General features: G+C 44.4%; 1 protein-coding gene across 5 annotated transcripts; it reads right to left on the reverse strand.

Moving 5' to 3' along the window:
- Nucleotides 1–1,811: 1,811 nt before the first annotated feature.
- Rnf34 (ring finger protein 34) lies at nt 1,812–22,742 on the reverse strand. 5 transcript variants are annotated; one of them, XM_063271104.1, is made up of 8 exons: nt 22,591–22,742; nt 21,592–21,757; nt 19,775–19,954; nt 10,403–10,621; nt 7,864–8,271; nt 5,495–5,614; nt 5,091–5,292; nt 1,812–2,721 (listed from the first exon to the last, which is right to left on the reverse strand). In XM_063271104.1, exons 3-8 carry the CDS (start codon nt 19,850–19,852, stop codon nt 2,531–2,533), a joined length of 1,218 nt encoding a protein of 405 aa, XP_063127174.1. In that variant the 5' UTR covers nt 19,853–19,954; nt 21,592–21,757; nt 22,591–22,742; the 3' UTR covers nt 1,812–2,530. The 5 variants fall into 5 exon arrangements, with proteins under 5 accessions (XP_063127174.1, XP_063127173.1, XP_006249423.1 ...); XM_063271103.1 differs by having other exon boundaries at nt 19,775–19,962; XM_006249361.5 differs by lacking the exon at nt 19,775–19,954.
- Between the last annotated feature and the right edge of the window lie 507 nt (nt 22,743–23,249).

Below are 23,249 nucleotides of genomic sequence, written 5' to 3' on the forward strand. Positions count from 1 at the left end.
TAGAGGAGAGAGGTAGACTCACAGCTCAGTCTTGTCCACCTTCAGTGATGCACCTCCTGCAACCACAGCTTACCTCCTCACCCCTCCTCCTCACCCCTCCCCAACAGTCGCACCACCTAGGGATTAGGTATTCAAACATTTGAGCTCAAACTCTGGGCACAGTGGCCTCTGTTTAACTCTGAGGAGTAACTTAACAGAATTAAGATGCGCCAACACACTTGTTTAAGTGTAAAACTAGCCTGAAGGTTTGTTTGTATGATGCAAAGGCCATTTCTGTGTAAGTTTTACTTCTCTGAATCTTCAAATAAGACAGCTGCACCCTGATATTTAGAGAAGCCATTTTCTCCCCTAAAAAACTGTTTTCGGGGCAAACAAATAGTCCCTGGTAAGAACCCGGCTTCACAAACAGCAGAGCAAAGATACGATGTAGCTCCTAGAATAGTCAGTTAACATCTCCCAAGGAGTGCTGACCTGCCAAGGAAGATTTTAGCCAAAACAAACTTTTTTTTTTTTTGGTTCTTTTTTTCGGAGCTGGGGACCGAACCCAGGGCCTTGTGCTTCCTAGGTAAGCGCTCTACCACTGAGCTAAATCCCCAGCCCCCAAAACAAACTTATAATCACTGTTTTTTTTTTTTATTGCATTTAATTATATATATTTTGTGTATGGACCTTGGCTCACATGTGGAAGTCTGAGGACTACATAAGGAAGTTCGTTCTCTCCTTCCTTCCACTGTGTGGGAAGTGAGGCTTGAATCTAGTCATGAGGATCATGGCAAGTGCCTTTACCTACAGAGTCTCAACAGCCCTCTCTATAGCTTTAAACAAGCTTCAGACAAGGGAAGCTTAAACCACATGTCACAGAGAGGGGGAGCTGTACCACAGCTGGCAGTGGAAAGACCAAACCTTGTGACTGAATACACCTGCTGTGCTCAGTCTGGAGCTTCCACAGAAGCGAAGCACCGGGGCATCAAGGGAACCTGATGTGTGCACAGCAAGACAGAATGTGCTTAATTCATATTCTTCTCTACTGTGAAGACTTTATTCTGTTCTGCTGTGAACCTTCAGAACCTTATCCATTTGACACATTGCCTGTTAGGTATAAGTGTTATGGCATGCCAGTTAAAATATGCAGCTTGCAGAAGCAATGTTTACCCTCTGCTGAAAGAAATAAGTAGTTATCCTTGGTATTTACCGTCGACTGGCTCTAAGAGCCCTTGCCCCAAAATCCACACATGGTATTGTATTTGCAGATAGCTATATACATGATCCTGTGTGTGTGTGTATGTATGTGTGATTTATTATATCCAGATGACTTACAATGCCTCATAAAATGTAAGTGAATTGACAGTCATTCTCAACTCGAGAAAGAAACTAAAGCTGCCCCTTCTGCATGAGCTGTTTAAGTTTTCATTTTTTCAAGTGTTTTCTGCCCCTTCCGCCATCCCAGTGCTGTGATGTACATGGATGGGCCTTACAGTGTAATCTCTAGCCATCAGCTATACCTTAGTTCAATATAGAAATATTCAGCTAATTATATATTACAGAAGGTGAGCTAGATTTTAGAGAAAGCTTTTAACTTCTCGGAGACTAGCTTCTCCATCCAAGTGAGGCCGCATCTATTCTAGAGTGAGAGCAGGGTCTGGTGGAGAGATCGTGAAGCACCACACCTGTCACAGTGAACACGGCTATGGTGACAGCAAAGGTGGTCTCTGAAGGTGCTGCCATGTCTCTGAAGAGAGGTGCTAGACTGGGATCCTGATGCCTGTTCATGTTATATACAAATAAGTCTGAAATGTAGGGAAACTACAACAGCCTTTTAATTTAATTTTATTCCTAAAGTTGAAATTACTAGCAGGTAGCACTAAAAATACACCTTCACTATACAAAACATTGTAAATTGATTACATATTAATAAAGAATTTAGCACACATACACTTCTAAGATAAGAAGCTAGATGCAGCCCTTGCTATTAAAAGCTGTACCCAAACAAAAATGGACGTTTAGTCTAAGGCCCGGGCAGTGGACTATAGAATGTCAGTTGTCTCCCAATTATGTTTAAATGCAGAAATAGCAATAATGTTGAAACGTACATTCATTAAGTATTAGCATTTAGAATATACATGGCTAATTAGGTGAACATTCCGAGCAGCTACGGCTCAGGAGAGCCCACACTAGCCCAGTCACGAACAGTGAGCTCAGTTCAGAGAACAAAAGTGTCAAACACAGGATAAAGGTAAAGTAAGAGACAGGCGAGTGGCCTCCACACCCACACTGAACAGTCTGGCTTCACCTAGTGCTCAGGGGAGACAAGTGACAGAACTCAGCAGAACCTGGGAAGCCATGTGTCCACGGTTGACGGGCCTATGGCACAGCCCAGGTTTCTAAGACTTAGGATGAACTTTCTGTCCCCAGTTGGTCATGAAAATAATTTTAAAAAATAGCTTCTGCCTTAGAACAGTAAGTTTCCAGTCCCTTTAGTGCACTGAAATGTTTGGGGTCATGTGAGTGTCCCACTGTAGGGGCCTCAATTTCAGGACTTGAAAACATGCACAGCTCGAACCACATACTGCCTGCAGATGGGACACTCACTCATGCGCTTGCCGCACTTGGTGCAGGTGACCATGTGCCCACACTCCAGCAGGACACAGTCAATGACCGCATCCATGCAGATTCGGCACAGGCTGTCGTCTTCCTCATCCTGAAGTTGCATCCGCTCACCATCTGAAAGGAAATAAAGGAAGGTGAGCAGCCATCTTCTGAGCCCACTACAGGCCCAAGGCCATCCCAGGGCTATACAGAGAGTGGTCGCTTAATCTCTACACGACTACTAATTCAGTGAAGAAGTGTGTGACTTGGGACCAGCTAAAAAGTGTTCAGTAAATGTTGCCTACTGACTGCTGTTTCATGTGCTGACCTAATGGAAGGGGTTGGTGATGCAGACATATTCATCCTGTATTTACAAAGAAGGGACAGTGGCTGGGGGTGCAGCTCAACCGGTACAGGTTGTGCGTCTCAGGTTTGATTCCCAGCACTGCATTAAACCAAGTGAAATAATACACTTGGGGAGGTGGGTGCAAGAGGATCACAAGTTCGAGGTCACCTTCAACTACAGTGAATCTGGGGCTTGGGTACAGGAGACCTTCCTCTTATGGGCCACTCAGTAGTCAGGCCAGAGTGGGTGTTTAGCTCAGTTGTTTGGCCATAAATATGGAAGCCTCATCTCATTTTTTTTTAAAGATTTATTTATTATATATGAGTACAGTGTAGCTGTCTTCAGACACATCAGAAGAGGTCATCAGATCTCATTACAGATGGTTGTGAGCCACCATGTGGTTGCTGGGATTTGAACTCAGGACCTCTGGAAGAGCAGTCGGTGCTCTTAACTGCTGAGCCATCTCCCTAAGCCCTGAAGCCTCATCTCATTAAGAGGGACTTAAAGGAAGCTTTTTAATAACCACACTAGGAAGCAAAAGGTCCCTTGCAACTTGAGAAACATCTGTCACATTTCTGTTGGATGGGCTGGGCTTTCCTGGCTCTGTAGCCTAAAAATCGCAGACACTGAAAAAGTGGATGAATTGAAAAAGTTAACCTTAGCTCAGTCTTGCTTTAAATAAGGACGGGGCTCCATGGGATCACATATATGGTTCAACAAAACAAGAATTATCCCAGCACGGCAGAGGCAGGTGGAGCTCTGAGTTCAAGGCCAGCCTGGTCTACAGAGTGAGATCCAGGACAGCCAGGGCTACACAGAAAAACCCTGTTTTGAAAAAAGAAAGAAAAAAAAAAATTCACAGCCTACCATGTCAATAGTTTTGTTACTAAGGTCTTTACTGTCCACTTTGCAGACAAAAGATCTATGGACTGAGACAGCAGATCAGCAGATAAAGAAGAGCCTAGAGGGAGGCCAGTTTTAAATCTTGGCCTTGGTCTCTTATGTGGCTGGTTCTTTCCACCTCTTTAAAATGTGTAACACAGTGGAGCTATCCAAGTCAATATTAACATTTAAGTGGCTTAAGGCCAGTCAAGACAGAAAATTCCAGCTGTGTTCAAAACAAAATGTATTCACTGAGCCAGGGATTGAACTAGTGTTGAAGTCCACCTTAACTAGATACCCAAAGATTACACTTTATTTTATGCCAGAATGCCATTCCCCAGCCAGCAGCCTCACATCTCAGGTCTGAGGACTGACTATTCCTGGGCTTGCTACACTCACACTGTCTGGAAGTGTGTAAAACTATCATTAAATGGTTCATCAGCGGGGGATTGGGGATTTAGCTCAGTGGTAGAGCACTTACCTAGGAAGCGCAAGGCCCTGGGTTCGGTCCCCAGCTCCGAAAAAAAGAACCAAAAACAATGGTTCATCAACAAATGGATGATAGCGACTTCATCTCTCGAGAGACAGCATCTCACACAAGCCTCTAGATTACTACAGGGATCTGGCCTCTGCAGGCAACATACACAAACGAATTTTTTTTTCCTTTTTCTTTTTTTCGGAGCTGGGGACCGAACCCAGGACTTTAGGCTTGCTAGGCAAGCGCTCTACCACTGAGCTAAATCCCCAACCCCCACAAACAAATTTTTAATAAATTATATAAAAGATTCATCAACCTATTTTTTAAATTTTACGTGTTATGAGTGTTTTGCATGAATACATGCCTGTGTACCTCTGAAGTTCCTGATGCCCGTGGAAACCAGAAGCAAAACTGATGCCTATCTGGAGTTAACAGAGTAGGCCACCACCATGTGGGTGCTGACAATTAATCCTTACTCTAGAAGAGCAGACAGCGAGTTTAAACTGCAGGGCCATCGCCCCAGCCCCAAATGTTTTTTTTTTTTTTTTTTTTTGGTTCTTTTTTTCGGAGCTGGGGACCGAACCCGGGGTCTTGCGCTTCCTAGGCAAGCGCTCTACCCCCCAAATGGTTTTACTTTGAATGGTTTCTAGTTTTTGGAAGTGTCTGACAGTGACCTAAGAGCTAGTGATGCTGCCAAGCTAGTAAATCTGACTGAAGCATGACCAAAAAAAATAAAAGAAAAAGAAAAAAAGCCAATTTTTAAAGGGCAAGAAAGGATATCGGGAAAAATAAGCTTACATGACTTTTGGTTTTCCTCATTCTCCTTGTACAGCCGGTTGACTTTCTCCACCAGCTCCCACTTTTCACAGCAGCCAGAATAGTTGACAAAATTCCGAGCCAGGATTTCCTTCAGCTGGCGCACGCTCATCCCTTCCACCTCTTCAAGGCTTGACAGGTCGGACAGGGAAGCTCTCGCCTTCTTCTTAGAGAGCCCCGGGTTCTGAAATCACAGTGTTTGTTACCTCTGCTCCCACGAGCCCAGACTGCCTGACCCATGTCGGTCCCCGTGGCGCTGGATACCCTCCCCAGACTTCTCAGCCGCCCAAGGTGTGCAGAGACTCTGTGCTAGCCTAAAGCAAGTCCAGCATCTTCCTTCCTGCCAGACGCATTTACTGGGGAAAGCAATTTTAAAGGAATTTCACCTGTTCCTCTAAGTTTTCTTCTTGTTCATCGTCATCCTCGTCGTCGTCATCGTCATCATCGTCGTCATCTTCCTCCCCATCCTCATCATCCGTGTTTGCTGAAGCTAATTCACTTTGTACCTATATACACGACAGATCCAATTATATCTGTAATCAGGTTTTTCTACTTACCAACCGCACAGTGAGACCCTCCCTGCCCTTAAAGAGAATGGCTCAGCAGTTAAGAGACTTACTGTTCTGCCAGACGACCTGGGTTCAGTTCCCAGCACCTACGTGTCGGACCACAACCATCTTTAACTCCAACCCAGGGGGATACAATGCCCCGTTCTGAACTCCACAGGCACTAGGGCACCCATGAATGTGACACGCATACCAGGGCACAAGTGCATGCATACGTTCACATACACAGACAAGAAATCAGTGTTTTTAACAATCCCTAATTAAAGAGTTTTCCATTGTGGATTATACACCTTCTTCCACATCTTTCCCACACTTTCTCTTTTGAGACAAGGTCTAGCCTGGGCTAGTACGAACTCTTCTCCTTCCTGCCTCCACATTCTCAATGTTGGAATTGTAGATGTACACCGCCATTCTTCATGGCATCACACTTCGTCCCACAGGTAGCACACTGCAGCACTGTGCCACCCACATGTCCCCCAAATGGTGCTCTAGATCCAAATCTGGTATAGAATCATGCAGATTCTCATGGAGGAAACCATGAACTATGGTCTTGGCCTTCTCTAAGTTACAAATACCTGAGTAGCAGCTAAATCAGTGTTCTTGCCTCTGTCCGTTGAGTGGTTGTGTACTACCCTGCCCAGTCATGAGGCACGCCTACTTTTTTAAGAAGATTTTTATTTTTGTTTTTTGTTTTTGTTTTTGTTTTTTTTTACAATTTACTTGTTTTTATTTTATTTGCATTGGTGCATTTCCTGCATGTATGTCTGTATGAGGTGATGTACCCCCTGGACCTGGAGTAAGACCGTTGTGAGCTGCCATATGGGTGCTGGAAATTGAACTCAGGAAAAAACAATTTCAAAATAACCCAGTATTTTATGTCTTAGGGCTTTGTTATGTTTGTAAAATTGGGAGCCTTGCTAATGGCCCATGCTGCCGTGAACTCCTGAGCTCATGAGGCCTTGCTGTCCCTGCCTCCCTAGTTTAGATGGAACTACACCACCATCACACACAACTTAACTTAGCATTTTAGAGTCACTCAGACACAGCAAACTGAGTTGTAAGCCCTGCATGCTATTCAACTACGATGCTTAAGAACCTTATTGGGGGGCTGGAGAGATGGCTCAGCGGTTAAGAGCACTGACTGCTCTTCCAGAGGTCCTGCTTTCAATTTCCAGCAACCACATCGTGGCTCACAACCATCTGTAATGGAATCTGATGCCTTCTTCTGGTGTATCTGAAGACAGCTACAATGTACCTATATATAATAAATAAATAAATCCTTTAAAAGAGAACCTTATTGGGATAGTGTTCTAATACACTACATTTTTTTGTGTGTGTGTTATTTGAATTAGAAAAACTGTGTAACTGGAGACATGGCTCAATTGTGAAGAGTGCTGGCTTAGTATACAAAGTCTTGGTTCAGTCCCTAGCACTACCTTAAAACCAGGCCATAATGATGCACACTCTTGATCTCTGACCTCAGGAGCTAAGAAGACGGGAAGCTGAGCCAGGGCTGGGGTTAGCACTCCGGAGGTAACAGCGCTTGCAGCAAAAGCACAAGGATGTGAGTTTGGATTTGCAACAATCACACAAACGCAGGTTGAAAAGTCCGTGCTTAGAATGCTAGAATCACGGGAAGCAGTGATGGGAACAGCCTGACCTCAAGCTTCCGGACCAGCAGGCATAGCCAGGTCAGTGAGACCAGTCTCAAAATATCAGATGGAGAACAACTGAGCAAGTAAGGATGTGTACACACATTCTCTTACTTTAAAGTCATCCGTGGCTATATAGGGATCTCGAGGCTAACCTGAGCTTATCTCAAAATAAATAAATAAAAACAAATCAGAACCATTTCCCCCCCAACAAGGTAAAATGATTACTGAGTTAACTACTTGTCACTAACACTTTTGATTATTACTTCAACAGTTAATTGTAAATTTATTTAACTTCACAAGACAGGAAACTAAGGACAAGAAACTCATGAACTATGTCAGAGTGGATTCCGGGTATTAGCACCTAAAGCCACATACACATCAGGGAAATGTGCAATGCCAGCATCTGGGGATGGAATCTCTACTCTGCATATGACCTAAGGTTCATCCGATGCCACCCGGCACTAAAGATCCTGGCCACATGTGGCCAAGAGTGAGCAGCCCAGGCTCTCGGGGTCATCAACCATACCATCCTACCTGTGTGAGAACTTCTGACCTGAAGGTGCCCTCTCTGTCCATCAGCTCTCCCTGGAAGGAGGACACAGTAGCAGAGGGGGGTGTATAATTTGAAAAATAGGATTGTGTAAAAAAACTAGAAGTCTGGGATCTTGAGGAACTGAGACTCCTTGAGTCCAGGCCATCCCCCGAGCCCAGTCCACGATGGCACAGCACTAGATCCACTAAGTCCTCCTTCTCGCGACAAGTGTCGGTCGGTACGTTTCTGAGGAGCAGATACTGCCGCAGGTCCTTCACTTTTAGTCTCATCAACTGAGGGCGCTGGAAGGCTGTCTCTTGGAGTAGGTGACATGTAGAGCATCTGCGGAGGTTTTCTTGTGAGACCGAACAAAGGGAGCAAAAGTCCTTCTTGCAGTCACAGCAGACGTGCTGAAGAGAGAGGAGACGACACAACGCCTGAACCATTCTGCAAACACCCTCTTCTGTCGCCTTTTACTAGGACCGAAACCTTGCTTTATATGAAGTACCCATGCGCCCGTCTATTTTCACAGAACCAGTCACTGCTAGGGCAGCTGAGAGTCTCACAACTTCAAACACAGCACTTTTAAGAAAAATACATGCTCTGTGTTAATGAATTAAAATGTTCCACCCCTCGGCACAAACGTGTAATTAGCAGAGCAGTGCTGACTTGAACCACACGGAACGGAGTACAACCGCCAGTCCGCCTCCTGGTCTTTTCCTATGTGGATCATTTCTCCAGCAATGAAGAGAGAAAAAGCTTAATACAAAAAGGAAACTGACCTCTCCAACTCAACCCAAGGACAGAGAGGACCCCACTAGTGCAGAAATCTGTACCCAGCATGGCCCTAATTACACTCTAAGGCACCTCAGAAGAAACTCTTTGAGAGGACACTCGGGTATGTCCAGTTCTGTGCAGTGCATGGCTCCTACAAGATAACAATTCGCGAGACTATACTGACCAAACTGTAAGATTAAAGTTTTAGGCTAAGTGCTTTATGTAAAATCTCCACAAACACTAGTTACTGATTACATCTCCCATGCCCTCAAAAGCTTCTCTCACTGTAGCTCAAACTGGCCTAGAACACTCTATGTAGCCGAGGCTGGCCTTGAACTAGCAGCAATGCCCTTATCTTAGCCTCCCCAGTACTGAGGTACAGATATGAACCAATCACATCCAACTTCCTTCTTTAAAACTTAAAAATACCAGGGCAAGATAGCTGAGTTATTAAAAGCACTAGCTTCTGGAGGACCCGAAGTTAGTTCTCAGCAACCATGTCTGATGGCTCACAAACGCCTATAGCTCCAGTTCCAGGGTATCTGATGCTCTCTGGCTTCCTTAGGCATCTGCACACATGCAATATCCACTCAGAGACTCACACGCACAAAACCATTAAAAGAGCAGAGGTGGTCAGAGAGCTGGACACAGCTCAGAGGTTAAAAGTGATGATTCCTGCTCTTGGAGAGCCTTAGTTTGATTCACAACCCCCATGTTATGAATGTGTTAGCTTACATGTGTTAGCTTACAACTGCTTATAATTCCAGATCCAGGCGATTCAATACCTTCTTATGGCATCTGCACACAAAAGGCATGTGCATATATATAATATTATATAGAACATTTTATATTTTTAAATTTATTTATTTATTTATTTATTTATTTATTTATTTTTTAAAATACAGACAGGAGCCAGGCTTACCTGGCTTAGATTCTCACAACATGATGTCTCATGTTGTAGTCACAGTACTTGGTGGCAGAAGCAGAAGGCCAACTAGGAGTTTGAAGCCAACCTAAGACACAGTTACTGAAAGAACATGGTCAAGGGTAGGCTAGGGAGCTGTACAGGGCTATGGAGTGGGAGAGAGGACATTTGCTAGCATACATAAGGCCTTAACCTTCTTGATAAGCTCTGCAGGAACCAAAGTTAAATATTTATCAAACATGGAACCTTGCTATAATAAATGTTCACTGGGGGTTGGGGACTTAGCTCAGTGGTAGGGCGCTTGCCTAGCAAGCACAAGGCCCTGGGTTCAGTCCCCAGCTCCGAAAGAAAGAAAAAAATAAAAATAAAAAAAATAAAATAAATGTTCACTGAACAAAACTGCCCAGCAATTAAGTCTCTTGGTTCAAAAAAAAAACTGTCATCAGGAATGAGGTTGCAGAAGCAAAGATCAATGCAGCACAGGAAAGGCAACAAGAACTACTCAGAAAATGTGACAGAGCTAGAATCCTACTGCATAGTTTCCCAAATAGGACTAAGTTTATAATATTTTTATTAAATGAACTGTCTATTCAATATAACGTACAAACAACAAGTATGATCTCAGCCAAAAGTGGAGCACACCTTTGATCCCAGCACTCGGGAGGCAGAGAGAGGTGGATCTCTGTGAGTTCAAAGCCAGTCTGGTCTACAAAGTGAGTTCTAGAACAGCTAGGGCTATTACATAGAGAAACGCTGTCTTGAAAAACCAAGGGAAAAAGAAAAAGAATTATGATCCTTTTCTCAAGTGTTATTTGTATGTAGTGTTTGACCCAACTCACCTTCTTTCTAAAGACTGAAAATGAAAGTCCACAGGCTTTGCAAACTATATTGGGTCCTTCTGTAGCTGCTGGTGGGTAGGTAGGAAAGTCAGAACTCGGTGTAAACCTGAATGGACCAGTGCTTCCTGGGAATCCTGCCTGCTGGCCTCTGACAGCTCCAGTTCCCATGACTTCATTCAGCAGTCCACAGCATGAAGCCCACATAGAGGTAGCACCCGCCTGAAAAGAAACATACGTGTCAACATTTAAAGCCAAGCAGAGGGGCTGGAGTGATGACTCAGAGGTTAGGAATACTAAGTGCTCTTCCAGAAGACACAAGTTTAAATCTCCCAGGACCCACAAGATGGCTCACAACCATCTGTAACTCTAGTCCCTGATGACCTCTCGGGCCTCCTAGAGAACTAGGCACACATGTGGCAGGCAGAGATAGGTAAGTGAGTGAGTGAGTGAGTGAGGTAAATTTGTCTTAAGTAACCTTGAGATCTTTATCATGCTAAATAAGCTTCAATTTCAGGAGCAGGTAAAGGTAAATATTCCAAAATCCCCCAAATCTGAAGCACTTCTGTTTCTTATCACCTGAAATAAAGGACATGCAAGTGTTGCAGGATATTTGATCACACTTCGAACACTCAAGCTGTGTTAATTACTGGAAAGGCCTGTTTCTAGTTGTGGTGTGCCTCAGCCTTAGCTCACAACTTTAATCCCAAACAATGAAAGGAAGCAGCCATGTTTAAAAGTGATGAATCAGGGGGTTGGGGATTTAGCTCAGTGGTAGAGCGCTTGCCTAGCAAGCGCAAGGCCCTGGGTTCGGTCCCCAGCTCCGGAAAAAAAAAAAGTGATGAATCAGAGAAAGATTTAACAGAACAACGCAGGGAGGCAGGGATAGGATATGCCCAACTCTCACGAAGACAAGAAAAGGAGGCTACTTGAAGAGAGCACCACAGAAAAGAGGAAGGAGGTAGTTTTACAGACAGGTAGAAGAGAACAAACTAGATGAAGGGAAAGGCAGAAGGAGCCAGAGAATGAGAAGGAGCCAGAAGATTAGAACAGACTGCTAGAGTTAGTCTGAGGCCAAGCAGAGCAATTCAGTGGCAGGCCGAGAGAAGTCAGATGGAATCAGTCAGCTGGGAGAGGAGTTGGAGCCAGAACAGCTGAGATGAACCAACCAGCCAGAGGTCAGAACTAGAAAGGGTGATCTTAGTAAGAAGTCAGTCTCAGAGGCTGAAAACATTCTAGGCCTAGATAAGATTGTACAGAGGCTAGAAGCCTCCACAACTAGGTTAGGAGACAGGTATGAAGCCTCGAAGATGACAATTACATCAGGTGTATTAAAAGATATATTTTTTAAAAAGATTTATTTATCACATGTATAAGTACACTGTAGCTGTCTTCAGACACACCAGAAGAGGGCATCAGATCTCATTACAGATGGTTGTGAGCCACCATGTCGTTGCTGGGATTTGAACTCAGGACCTCTGGAAGAGCAGCCGTGCAGCCGGTGCTCTTAACCACTGAGCCATCTCTAGCCCATAAAGATATATATATATAATATATATATATATGTATTTGGGGGGGGGGTCTTTTTTTTGGAGCTGGGGACCGAACCCAGGGCCTTGCGCTTCCTAGGCAAGCGCTCTACCACTGAGCTAAATCTCCAACCCCAAGATATATTTTTAACATTCAAGTTACCAACGTCTCAAGTCATTTAGAAAGATAATTCTCTGTTATTTACAAACAAAAGGGGGTTGGGGATTTAGCTCAGTGGTAGAGCGCTTGCTAAGGTCTTCAGCTCCGGAAAAAAAGAAAAAGAAAAAAGAAAAGAAAAAAAAAAGACAAAATAACAAACAAAAGATTGAAGCTGGGCAGTGGTGACAGATGCTTTTTTTTTTAAATTTCTTTATTATGTATATGAATACACTGTAGCTATATCTTTAGACACCAGAAGAGGGCACCAGATCCCATTACAGATGGTTGTGAGCCACCATGTGGTTGCTGGGAATTGAACTCAGGACCTCTGGAAGAGCAGTCAGTGCTCTTAACCGCTGAGCCATCTCTCCAGCCCGACAGATGCTTTTAATCCAAGACAGCCAGGGTTACAAAGAGAAACCAATCCAATCTCAAAAAACAAAAAAAGCAAAAAAAAAAACCAAACAAAATCTGTAAGTGTCTAAAGGCCCAGGTCAACTTTAAATTTGCAGTTCTACCACCTCAAGTTTCCAAAAGCCCAATTACAACTCTGTATGCACTACGCTAACTCTATGTCAGTCAAATATCCCCTGTGTAATATTGAAGATGTGCTTATACTTTTAAAATTGCAGGTTCTATTTCAAACTCAGGTCTTCCTGCTAACCTGAGACATGCACTGGGCTCTACAGGTCTATTTCTCCGGTTATTACTTAACAAGAAGGAATAAAACCACACTGCCCCATTCGCCTGCTGTCTCACTGGCTATAGACCATAACATGCTGATTTATATTAAGACGCAACAGGCCAGTGCCAGGCTGCAGCTCAGGGGCCTGAGTGTTCACGCACCAGGTCCTGGGCTCCATCCTAACTAAGCATCACAAGAAAACAACCAAATGCCAACTCCGGCTCTCCAGGGCTTTTCTGTTTTGTTTTTTTATGTGACACAGACTCCTGGTTGTCCTGGAACTTGCTATAAAGACCAGGGATTAAAAGTGTACACCACAGGGTTGGGGATTTAGCTCAGTGGTAGAGCACTTGCCTAGCAAGCGCAAGGCCCTGGGTTCGGTCCCCAGCTCCGAAAAAAAGAAAAAAGAAAAAAAAAAAAGTGTACACCACACTGGCAGCTCTCTAGATGTTAATGTATCTCACACAGGTATTTCCCTCTGAATTCGTCTCTATTTCCCAAATTCTTATAAATATATTCATTTGGCATTAAGGAAAGCAGTTTTAAGGCAGACGCTACTCTACCTTTTCAGAACAAAAGCACTAAATATTTCTAATGGCCAAAGCACCCTTGAATAAAAGAATAAAAAATTTTTGCCTCTCCACCAAACACATTTTCTTTTTTTCTTTTTTTTTTCTTTTTTTTTTTTTTTTTTTTTGGTTCTTTTTTTTCCGGAGCTGGGGACCAAACCCAGGGCCTTGAGCTTCCTAGGTAAGCGCTCTACCATTGAGCTAAATCCCCAGCCCCCACATTTTCTTTTAGGGTGTGTTTGATTCTTTCTTTCTTGCCTCTTTATTCTCAGAGAGAAGATGGCTATCACTATACCTCCTGTAACAATGCCTTTCTTTTTTGTGTGTTGTTGGGAGTGGACCCCTCCCGACAAGCACTGCACCCGAGAGCTCCAACTGCAGCTCCTCCCCTATCCCCTTTCTTATTAGTCTCACAAATGTGAGAAGCCAGCCTGTCTGAAATAGATACAAATTTTCAAATATGAGGCCAAAGCAATTTTCCCATGCTAAAGAATAAAGGAGACAGTATTTGGGACCAGTAGGAGGGGTTCTTTGGTCCCATATTCCACTTCGTAAGCATACTCTGGAACCTAGACAATGTGATATGTAATGGAACTTAGTGTGGCTGAGGTATTAGCTAAAATGGCACCAGATAACACCACAGTTCCCTTGATTTTTTTTTCTTTTTTTTCGGAGCTGGGGATCGAACCCAGGGCCTTGCGCTTGCTAGGCAAGCACTCTACCACTGAGCTAAATCCCCAACCCTGTTCCCTTGATTTTTATGTCAAACATCATTTGCTTATCGAGCTTAAATGCAACTTGGAGAGCTTATAACAATAATGCTGTTCTCCCTACCAGATGTTCAAGTGAAGGAGGAAAGAAAGGTGGCACCCAGGGTTCAACCGTCTTAATTCTTAATCACTAACTTCTCCACCAGCAAGGCCATACCTTCTCATCTTTTCAAATAGCATCATTCCCTGATCACTAAGCCTTCAAACACATGAGCCTGTGAGGGTTATTCTGATTCCAGTCGCCAGAGGAACAAAGTTTCCTCTGGCCTATGAACATGCACACGCTTACATAAACACGCATGCTGAGAACAGAGAAGGCTGCTTTTAACTTTAGGATTGCATTATAAAAACAAAAAAGTTAAACTGTAGATCTGTATTACTATCTCCAGTCATAGACCATAACAGGAGGAGAGAAAACACAGTGAAAAATCTAGGTTGCAGCCTCATTAGGATCTGAGCACTTTGGTCAGACAGGTCTAAGGAAATAGCTCTTACACTAGAACATTCTAGTCAGCACAGGAAGGGTAAACCCACAATGTTGGCTTCTCTCAGAACAGCATCTATACTCTTCCGACTTAACAGTTCAGAGTGCAAACAGGCCTGTATGCGCTGTCTAGGGTATCTTCTTCATTGCCACCAAGGGTATATGAAAAACATAATTTCCACTTCTGTATTAAGCCCTGTGAGTTCTGACTCCCCACAGCTGAAGTATTTAATGACCTCCCCTGTCCTTATGTGTAGATGGTTTTAGGTCCTTACTTTTGAGGTGCTCTAAATGCCACTTGGCCTGTGAAACTAACCAGAACTGTTCTCTGCACGTTAGACTCACCACAAAGCCTTAAAAATCACTCACACTGATAAAATCACTGATAAAATGAGCCTAATCCCTGGGATCCATACACTAGAAGGAGAGGACCAAATCCCAAGGTGTCTTTCGAATGCCATGCAGTGCTATGGAATACACGTACAGAAATAAACATAATTTTAAGTTTTTAATATCTGGAGACTCCTGGTTTTGCTACTCTAGAGCACAGTTTAGCCAACAACAATTTTTTTAAGATTTATTTATTTTATGTATATGAGTGTTCTATCTGCATATCCACCTACACTCCAGAAGAGAGGACATTAGATCACATAAATGTTATGAGCTACCATATGGTTGCTGGGATTTGAACTCAGGACCTCTGGAAGAGCAGTCAGTGCTCTTAACCACTGAGCCATCTCTCCAGCCCCACAAAAGTTCCCCCTAACTCCCGGGTGATTCTGATACAGCCAACATTCACAAGGCCAAGGCTTTCTGGGTCTGAGTGAAGATTCCTTCTTCCTGCCTAAATAATTTTGGAAGATTCCTGAGCAGGAGCTGAGACATCTAGCCATGTGCTCACCCGAGACTGTCCATATCGTCTTCTCATGGGCTGTGCCTCTACTATTCCACTCCCCTCTAAAGTTCTCCAAAGCTTTCAAAAAGGCTGACCTTTTTCAAAGTGGCTTTCCTGAAGTTTTGCCCATTTAATGATTCTCAAATTCTCGAATTCCTTGTACTGAAATTTACTGATTTTTTTTATTTTACTTACTCTTTTGCTACCAGTTTCTTTTGTTTCCTTTTTATGTTTTTTGTTTTGGGGTTTCTCTGTAAGATCTCTATAAAAGTTGCCCTGAGATGATCTCCACACTCTAACCATGGTGGCCCACATTCCCTCCTAGCCCCCATATGCACAATAACAACAAAGTTCAAACAAACAAACAAACAAACATTAAAGCCAGGCATTATGACACACTTTTAATTATTACAGCATTTAAAAGGCAGGTAGATCTAGGAGTTCAAAACGAGCCTGGTATAGCAAGTTCCAGGCCAACCAAGGCTCCATGGTAAGGTGCTTTCTCCAAAACAGAAAACAATCAATCATCTTTCTCTCTCTTTCTCTCTCTCTCCGTCTCCCTATCCCTATCCCCCTACCTCACGAGCGCACACACAATATTTGTTTATTTGGAGACAGGTCTCACTGTGTGGCTCTGGCTGTCCTGGAACTCACTATGTAGACTATGCTGACCTTGAATTCAGAGATAACTGCCTCTGGTTCCCATGTGCTGGGATTAACAGTGTATGCCACCAAGCACAGCCTAAATAAAATAATCTTAGGAAGGGAGGGAGGGAGAGGGGTAGAAGGGGGGAGAGAGGGGAAAGGAAATAACTTGGACTTGGAAAGATGGCTCAGTGGGTTAAGAGCACTTGCAGCTCGTGCAGAGGACCTAGATTTGATTCACAGACCTACACAGCAGCTCACAACCATCCAGAACTCCAGTTCCAGGGGATTCAATCCTCTCTTCTGACCTCTGTGGGTTCCAGGCATACACGTAGTGTACACGTATATGCAGGCAAAACACAAAAACATAAAATTAAAAAGGGGGGCCGTCAGAGACCCAGATTCCTCTTTTGTTTCCCCTCTTTAAAGATCACCTGGTTAGCACATATTCCTTTATTTTCCTTTTACTTGTTGCTCCTATTTTGGTAATGACTTTGGAATGTCTTTTTCCAAACATTTCCACTTCCCCCTAGATTTTCTGAGGAAAACCCTTTCCTAAAGACTGAGTACTGACACAATCCCCTGGCTTTGCAGTGAATTCACTGATGCTGCTCCGCCTCAATCTGGAACCCTTAGGTCAGGGTAACTTTCTGACATCTGTTCACTAAAAACAAAAGCTAACCCGAGTGAGGTGACCCACAACTGTGAGCTCACACTTGGGAGGGCGAAGGCAGAGATCAGGAGTTTAAGGCTGGTGACCTGAAAGGGGGCCCCAGAACACACATAAAGGTAGGAGAAAATGGACTCCATAAAGTCCTCTGACCACAGCATGAACTCCCGTAATAGTAATAAATAAAAAATGGAAAACAGAACAAAACTTAAGTCTATGTCTCTTTTCCAAGTAAAGCATCAGATCACTGAAAACTAAAGCCAGGAAGCCTTGGTTAGGACCACAGTTAAAAGCAGGAGTCTACAGAGCACACGGGAGTCCAAGACAAAAGACAGAACAACAGTCCTGGAAGTGAACGCACTGCTTTCCCCGGCCGAGAGTGTAGTCCAAAGTCTGAGGTGATGGAGTTAGAGACTCAGCGCAGTAATACAGCTCTCACTCAGCATCCACAGGCCCTACTCAATCCAGCACAGAAAACACAACACTAAAGAGATACAAGAGGGGGCTGGAGAGATGGCTCAGCGGTCACCCCGACTACACTTCCAGAGGTCCTGAGTTCAATTCCCAGCAACCACATGGTGGCTCACAACCATCTGTAAAGAGATCCGATGCCCTCTTCTGGTGTATCTGAAGACAGCTACAGTGTACTTATATATAATAAATGAATAAATCTTTAAAAAAAAAAAAAAGAGGGGGCTGGGGATTTAGCTCAGTGGTAGAGCGCTTACCTAGGAAGCACAAGGCCCTGGGTTCGGTCCCCAGCTCCGAAAAAAAAAAAAAAGAACAAAAAAAAAAGAGAGATACAAGAAAAACAAAAACAAAACTTCATGGTACCTGCTACTCCCAAACTCAGTTACATTGATAGCTTGGTCTCTAGCCATTGGTGAGAATTAAAAATAACTTTTTTTTCTTTATCATCTTCCTGCTCAATTCTCTTAGACTAAAACTACTACTGGTAACAAGGGTGGGAGAGGACACTGTTACTTTCCACAAATAATTTTTCAAAGTGACTTGACAGTTTCAAGCACTGTGACACTTGTTTCTACAATAAATCACCAAACATAAGCACCTGATTAGTTTTCTTAGATTCAACTCGCTTACTCCGTCTGCAGCACGAACAGCTTCAGTCAACAAGACCGGGAGGAAGGGTATTCTGGTTGTGTCTATGCCCTCTCCCACTGCCAGTTTTCAAATGACCTCAATGTCCAGCTGTCTTGTGTATATACACACTTAGAATCCCTGTAGGCGAAAAAAACTTCAAAACACTCAAGTAAAAGTTACTACAAATTTTGGCTCCTGCACCATACTGAATTAGAATGTGATCTCTTTTAATGATTCCATTAAATGTAATGTTAATCAGCCGGACTACAGAACGTGGTTTGTATGAAGATTGAAATGACAGAGACAGGGGTGAGGAAGAGGTAATGGACAATGGATGAGCTGTTGAAAACTAAATGATTTAAGTCATTGGCTTTCAACTAAACAAAGAGATTGTGTCTGTCTTGTTGTCCTAACTCCACAGGGAATAAAATATCGTCCAGTAAGGGATGACCTAGAACTTTCATATGCGACCAAGTATTCTAAGATGCTACAAAAGAACCAGATATGAATTCTCTCCAACTTTCTTTATATTTTCGGTGTTTAAGACAGAGTGTATGTAGTTCTAAGTGTTCTGGAACTCACTATACAGACTAAGCTGGTCTCAACTCACATAGATCCAACTGTCTCTGCCTCCCAAATGCTGGGATTGAAGGACTCGACCTATGCCTAGCTTGAGACTCTTCAACTAGTGAAAGCTTCCTCAAAGAACCCATCTACTTCAGAGACTACAGGTTTCTGTTAAAAACTTCTGGATAGGGGTTTGGGGATTTAGCTCAGTGGTAGAGCGCTTGCCTAGCAAGCGCAAGGCCCTGGGTTCGGTCCCCAGCTCCAAAAAAAAAGAAAAAAGAAAAAAAAAAAAAAAACTTCTGGACAATTCCAATTTGTTAAAATTCGAATGTCCTTGTGTTGAAAGAATGTTTTGAATCTTAGCAACAGATATTAATGAATGCTTTCTGGTTTAAATTTCAGTTAAACTTTCTAACAGAACTGAGAGAAAAAGATAACATGCAGACTTTAGACTCACTTAAGAAATGTGGAAGACAGGTTGGGGATTTAGCTCAGTGGTAGAGCACTTGCCTAGCAAGCACAAGGCCCTGGGTTCGGTCTGCAGCTCCGAAAAAAAAAAAAAAAAAAAAAGAAATGTGGAAGACTATTTACTGAAACTGATGCTTCAAAACCAATATATGGAGCATACTGCTTTAATACTGTCTAACCTTATACTTCAAAGGAAAGACATCCTACATCATAAAACAGATGCTGCCCTTTAAAACGTAACATTTAATCCTATTGTATGTGCATTGTATGGAGGTGTATGTGGGGGGGGGCATGAGAGAGGACAGCTTTGTGAAGCTGGTTCTCTCTTCCCACCTTTACAAGAGTTGTAGAAGGGTTGGAGAGATGGCTCAGTGGTTAAGAGCACTGTCTGCTCTTCCAGAGGTCCTGAGTTCAAACCCCAGCAACCACATGGTGCCTCACAACCATCTGTAATGGAATCTGATGCCCTCTTCTGGTGTGTCTGAAGCCAGCTACTGTGTACTCATATATATTAAATAAATCCTTTTAAAACATGGAGTAATTCTCCCCATTTTCTCCTTAGTATCTCTGTGAGATCCTGTCCCCCCAAAAAAAAGAAAAGGGGAGGGGGAGAAAAGTGCTAGATTTTAAACCCTGGACAAACTGCTGAGGCGCCTTAACCTATCATAGTACACTAGGCTAACAGGTTCTCCCAGCATCCCTCAGTCCCTATCTGTTACAGGGTTCTCCTGGCTTACATACCCTGTCCCCGACCCTGAAATCTCCAGCCCAGGAGGCTAGGCTGTCCTTCCCTATATAATCCGGCCATGTTGGTTACCCGCCCTCTTTGTACCTGTGAGCCTCTTTGCTGATGCATCCGGTTTTCTGGCCTTCCATCCCCTCTCCTTTGTGTCCAGCTCAGTTTGGTCATGTGGACTCTCCCAGATGTCCCTGCCTCTGGCTATGCTCTACCTTTTATCCACAGTAAATTTCTCCACACCCAGGAGGAGTCATATCCTTTTTCTTTTTCTTTCTTTTTTGCTCAGAAAGAAAAGAAAGAGTAGTTATCTTTCACTTAAATACAAAACCACTGTTTTTCAACGACTTATGTAAAAGTTTGGGCATAGTACCGACGTCCAATCCTCCTCCCATGTCTACTCTCCTTGACAGACAAAGGTTGGTTTTGGGTCTCACAGGAAAGGTGTGATTTTTTTCAGGACATTGTCATAGATTTTTTCAGGCTATTGTCATAGAGTTTAATAAAGTATTCTTAAGTTGCAACGACGTTTTATAACTAAACTGAGAAGTAAAAACTCTTATAGGAAATGGCTCAGTGGCTAAAAGCACTGGCTGCTCTTCCTAAATACCACAGTTTGATTCCCAGAACCCATATGATGGCTCACAACTACCTAACTCCAGGTCAGGATCTGAGGTACGTGTTCGTGGTGCACAGACATACATGCATTCATACCCATAAAATAAAAAATTTACGATTTATTTATTATATAGAAGTACACTGTAGCTGTCTTCAGACACACCAGAGAAGGGCATCAGATGTCATTACAGATGGTTGTGAGCCACTATGTGGGTGCTGGGATTTGAACTCAAGACCTCTAGAAGAGCAGTCAAGTGCTCTTAAACACTGAGCCATTTCCCAGCTCTAAAATAAAATTTTTAATCGAAACAAACTCTTTAGGGGCTGAAGAGATGGATGAGCAGTTAAGAACCCTCATTTTGCTTTTGCAGAGGACCTAGAGTCAGTTTCTAGAACCTACATGGTAGCTCACAACCACTGGTAACTCCAGTACCAGGGATTAAGGCCACCTTCTTTTTATTTCTGTGAGTACCAGGCATGCGGAAGGTATATATACACATACACACACACACACACACACACACACACACACACACACACACACACACAGGCAAAACACTCATACACATAAACCTAAAGACATTTTAAAACAATTTTTTAAAGCTTTCACAGGAGTCTCAATCCTTAATGTCAGTTCAAACAATCACCCACTCCAGGTCACACATTTGTAATCCAGACACTCAGGAGGGAGGACAGCATACACGTTCAGTTCCAGGCCAGTTAGGGATATACAGCAAGACCCTATCTCAAAACAAAGAAATTAGCCTATTCCCCAAACCTTCCTGGATTCAAGCAGGAAGGGGCTGCTTGTTTTTTGTTTTTTGTTTTTTCCGGAGCTGGGGACCTAACCCAGGGCCTTGCGCTCTACCACTGAGCTAAATCCCCAAGCCCTGGCTGCTTGTTTTAAAATAGGATCTCATGCAGTGCAAGGTGGCCTCAAACTTCCTATGAAGCAAAGGATAGTTGTGAAGAGCTAATTGTCCTGACTCCAGCCTCCGCCCCCCAAATGCTGGGATTACAGGCATGCAACCCTGAAGGTACCACTATCTTTCTTGCTTCTGAGAGTTTTTAACACAACCACCTTACATTATTGCTGTCTGTATTGTGGCTACTTGAGCTGTACCTCTCTGGGGATTGTTGTTGGTTGGTTTTTCTCACACACACACACACACACACACTCTCACAGCAATCCTCCTGCCTCTACCTCCCAAACGTTGATTACAGGCCACACTGCTTACCCGGTTTCTTTTAATCCTTTTTTAAAAGGGGTGGGGGGCGACCATATTTTGAATTACCTCTACTCCTTGACTAATACAATGAAGGACTTGGACAAAACACTTGCTGATTTTCTCTACTTGACGCTCTTTTCAATCGTCCGCAGTAAATCTTTGACACTTTGTAAAAGGTCGTTAACCTAGCAGCCCCAAGCCAATACACTTCGTCCACGAGATGAATCGAACCCTGTCAGGAAAGACATCACCACCTTCTGACTCATGCCATTTGATTTGATTTGGGCAAATGATTCAATGCCTGAACTGATTGCTGTACACAGACTCTGTGGAACTCTCTGTGATGAAGTTGAGAAAAATCACCTCCCCTAAGTAGGCCAGAATCACACACACGCACACACAAAACCTGCCCTTTTCTGAAACTTCTATCAGTGATGCTCCCACGCTCTCACTCCCACCTGGGAGAAAGGCTGCCAAATTACTTGCTGCGTACCTAGTGGCGATGTAGACACGTCTAGCGCTCTAGGTCACGGCCAAACGTTCAAACCCACGGAAGAACTCCATGAAGGGGGACACCCCCAATCCCTGGCATTTCAGGCCGGGCTACTCTGGTCCTAGCCTCATCACACCCCGCAGCGCGCTCTCTGCCTTCTGTCTCGTGATGCACCCCCCGAGGTCTGGGTTAGCTCAAGGACTCAGGGAGGCAGAGGGCACAGCCACGGGCAGACACACCGAGGCCTGAGGAAAGCTCTAGCGGCTTTAAAAGATCGGGACGCCGAAAAGAGCACAGGGCCCGGGAACAGGGCCCAGCGGGCTGCGACAGCAGGGCCACTCGCCCGCTCCTCGACCAGGCCGCCGGAGGGCGCTGTAGGAACTCGGGCGGGTCTGCTGGCCTGGCCTCTCCGGCTGGAACCGGTCCGGGCCCCACACATTCCGGACCGGGCGCCCCCCACCATGGTGGTCTCTCAGGAACCCCCCCTGGGCAACCGCTGAGACGAAAAATAGGAAGCGCTCTGGGCGTACAGGAGAGGCGAGGAGAGCCTCCCGGCTCCACCAGCCCCTCACCTTCATGGCCGCGACCGCCTCGGCTCGGTCGGCTCTACCCGGGAACTCAGCACCATAGCAGACTGCTCACACAACGGACCTCCTTCCTTCTAAGGCGGCGAATGCGGCGCCTCCCGAGACCGACTGAGCGTCCCTACGTAAGGGGCGTGGTCACGTTCGGTCACGCCCCGGGAAGACGGCGAGCGGCGGGCGGAACTCACCAATCCGAAGGAAGTCTTCTGGGGGCCGGTCACCAGAGCCAATGAAATGGTGAGGAAGGGGCGGGGCTTCGGGAGCAATCAAGGGAGCGGAGAGAGGAGGGGAGGAGCGAAGAGGGGCGGGGCAGGGCGGGGCGGGGCGCGATGCGATGCTCGCCTAGAGGAAGATGCTGAAGCTGAATTGGCTTCCTATTTTGGGTGTCTAGGTTCCCGCGGCCAGAGGCAGAAAGGACTGTGGTGAAGTAGGAAACACGGTTCGTTTGAAGCTTTTGTTCTAAACTGCGAAGCAGGGCCTCGGGCTGAACCCATTTTCCTAATGTTCTAGATTCTCATCACCGTGAGAACCTTGGGGTCTCCTCAAGGAGAGACGCAGCACTCTAGGGAGAACCACTAAGAAGGTGTGTGGGAAACAGTTGAAGGACCAAAGGTTGTTCACTTCCAATTCTTTGCCGTTGTTTGGCT

Source organism: Rattus norvegicus, chromosome 12 (assembly GCF_036323735.1).
Source record: "Rattus norvegicus strain BN/NHsdMcwi chromosome 12, GRCr8, whole genome shotgun sequence".
In the NCBI taxonomy this organism is placed as follows: Eukaryota; Metazoa; Chordata; class Mammalia; order Rodentia; family Muridae; genus Rattus; species Rattus norvegicus.

Bases quoted from the DNA above. Each gene is read 5' to 3' on its own strand.
- Rnf34 (XM_063271104.1), bottom strand. From the start codon at position 19,852: ATGACCAAACTGAGCTGGACACAAAGGAGAGGGGATGGAAGGCCAGAA. The intron at 10,622-19,774 runs GTACAAAGAGGG...GTTTCTTTTCAG, and splicing joins ATCAGCAAAGAGGCTCACAG to GCGGGTGCTACCTCTATGTG. The intron at 5,293-5,494 runs GTGAAATTCCTT...CTGTGATTTCAG, and splicing joins AAGAAAACTTAGAGGAACAG to AACCCGGGGCTCTCTAAGAA.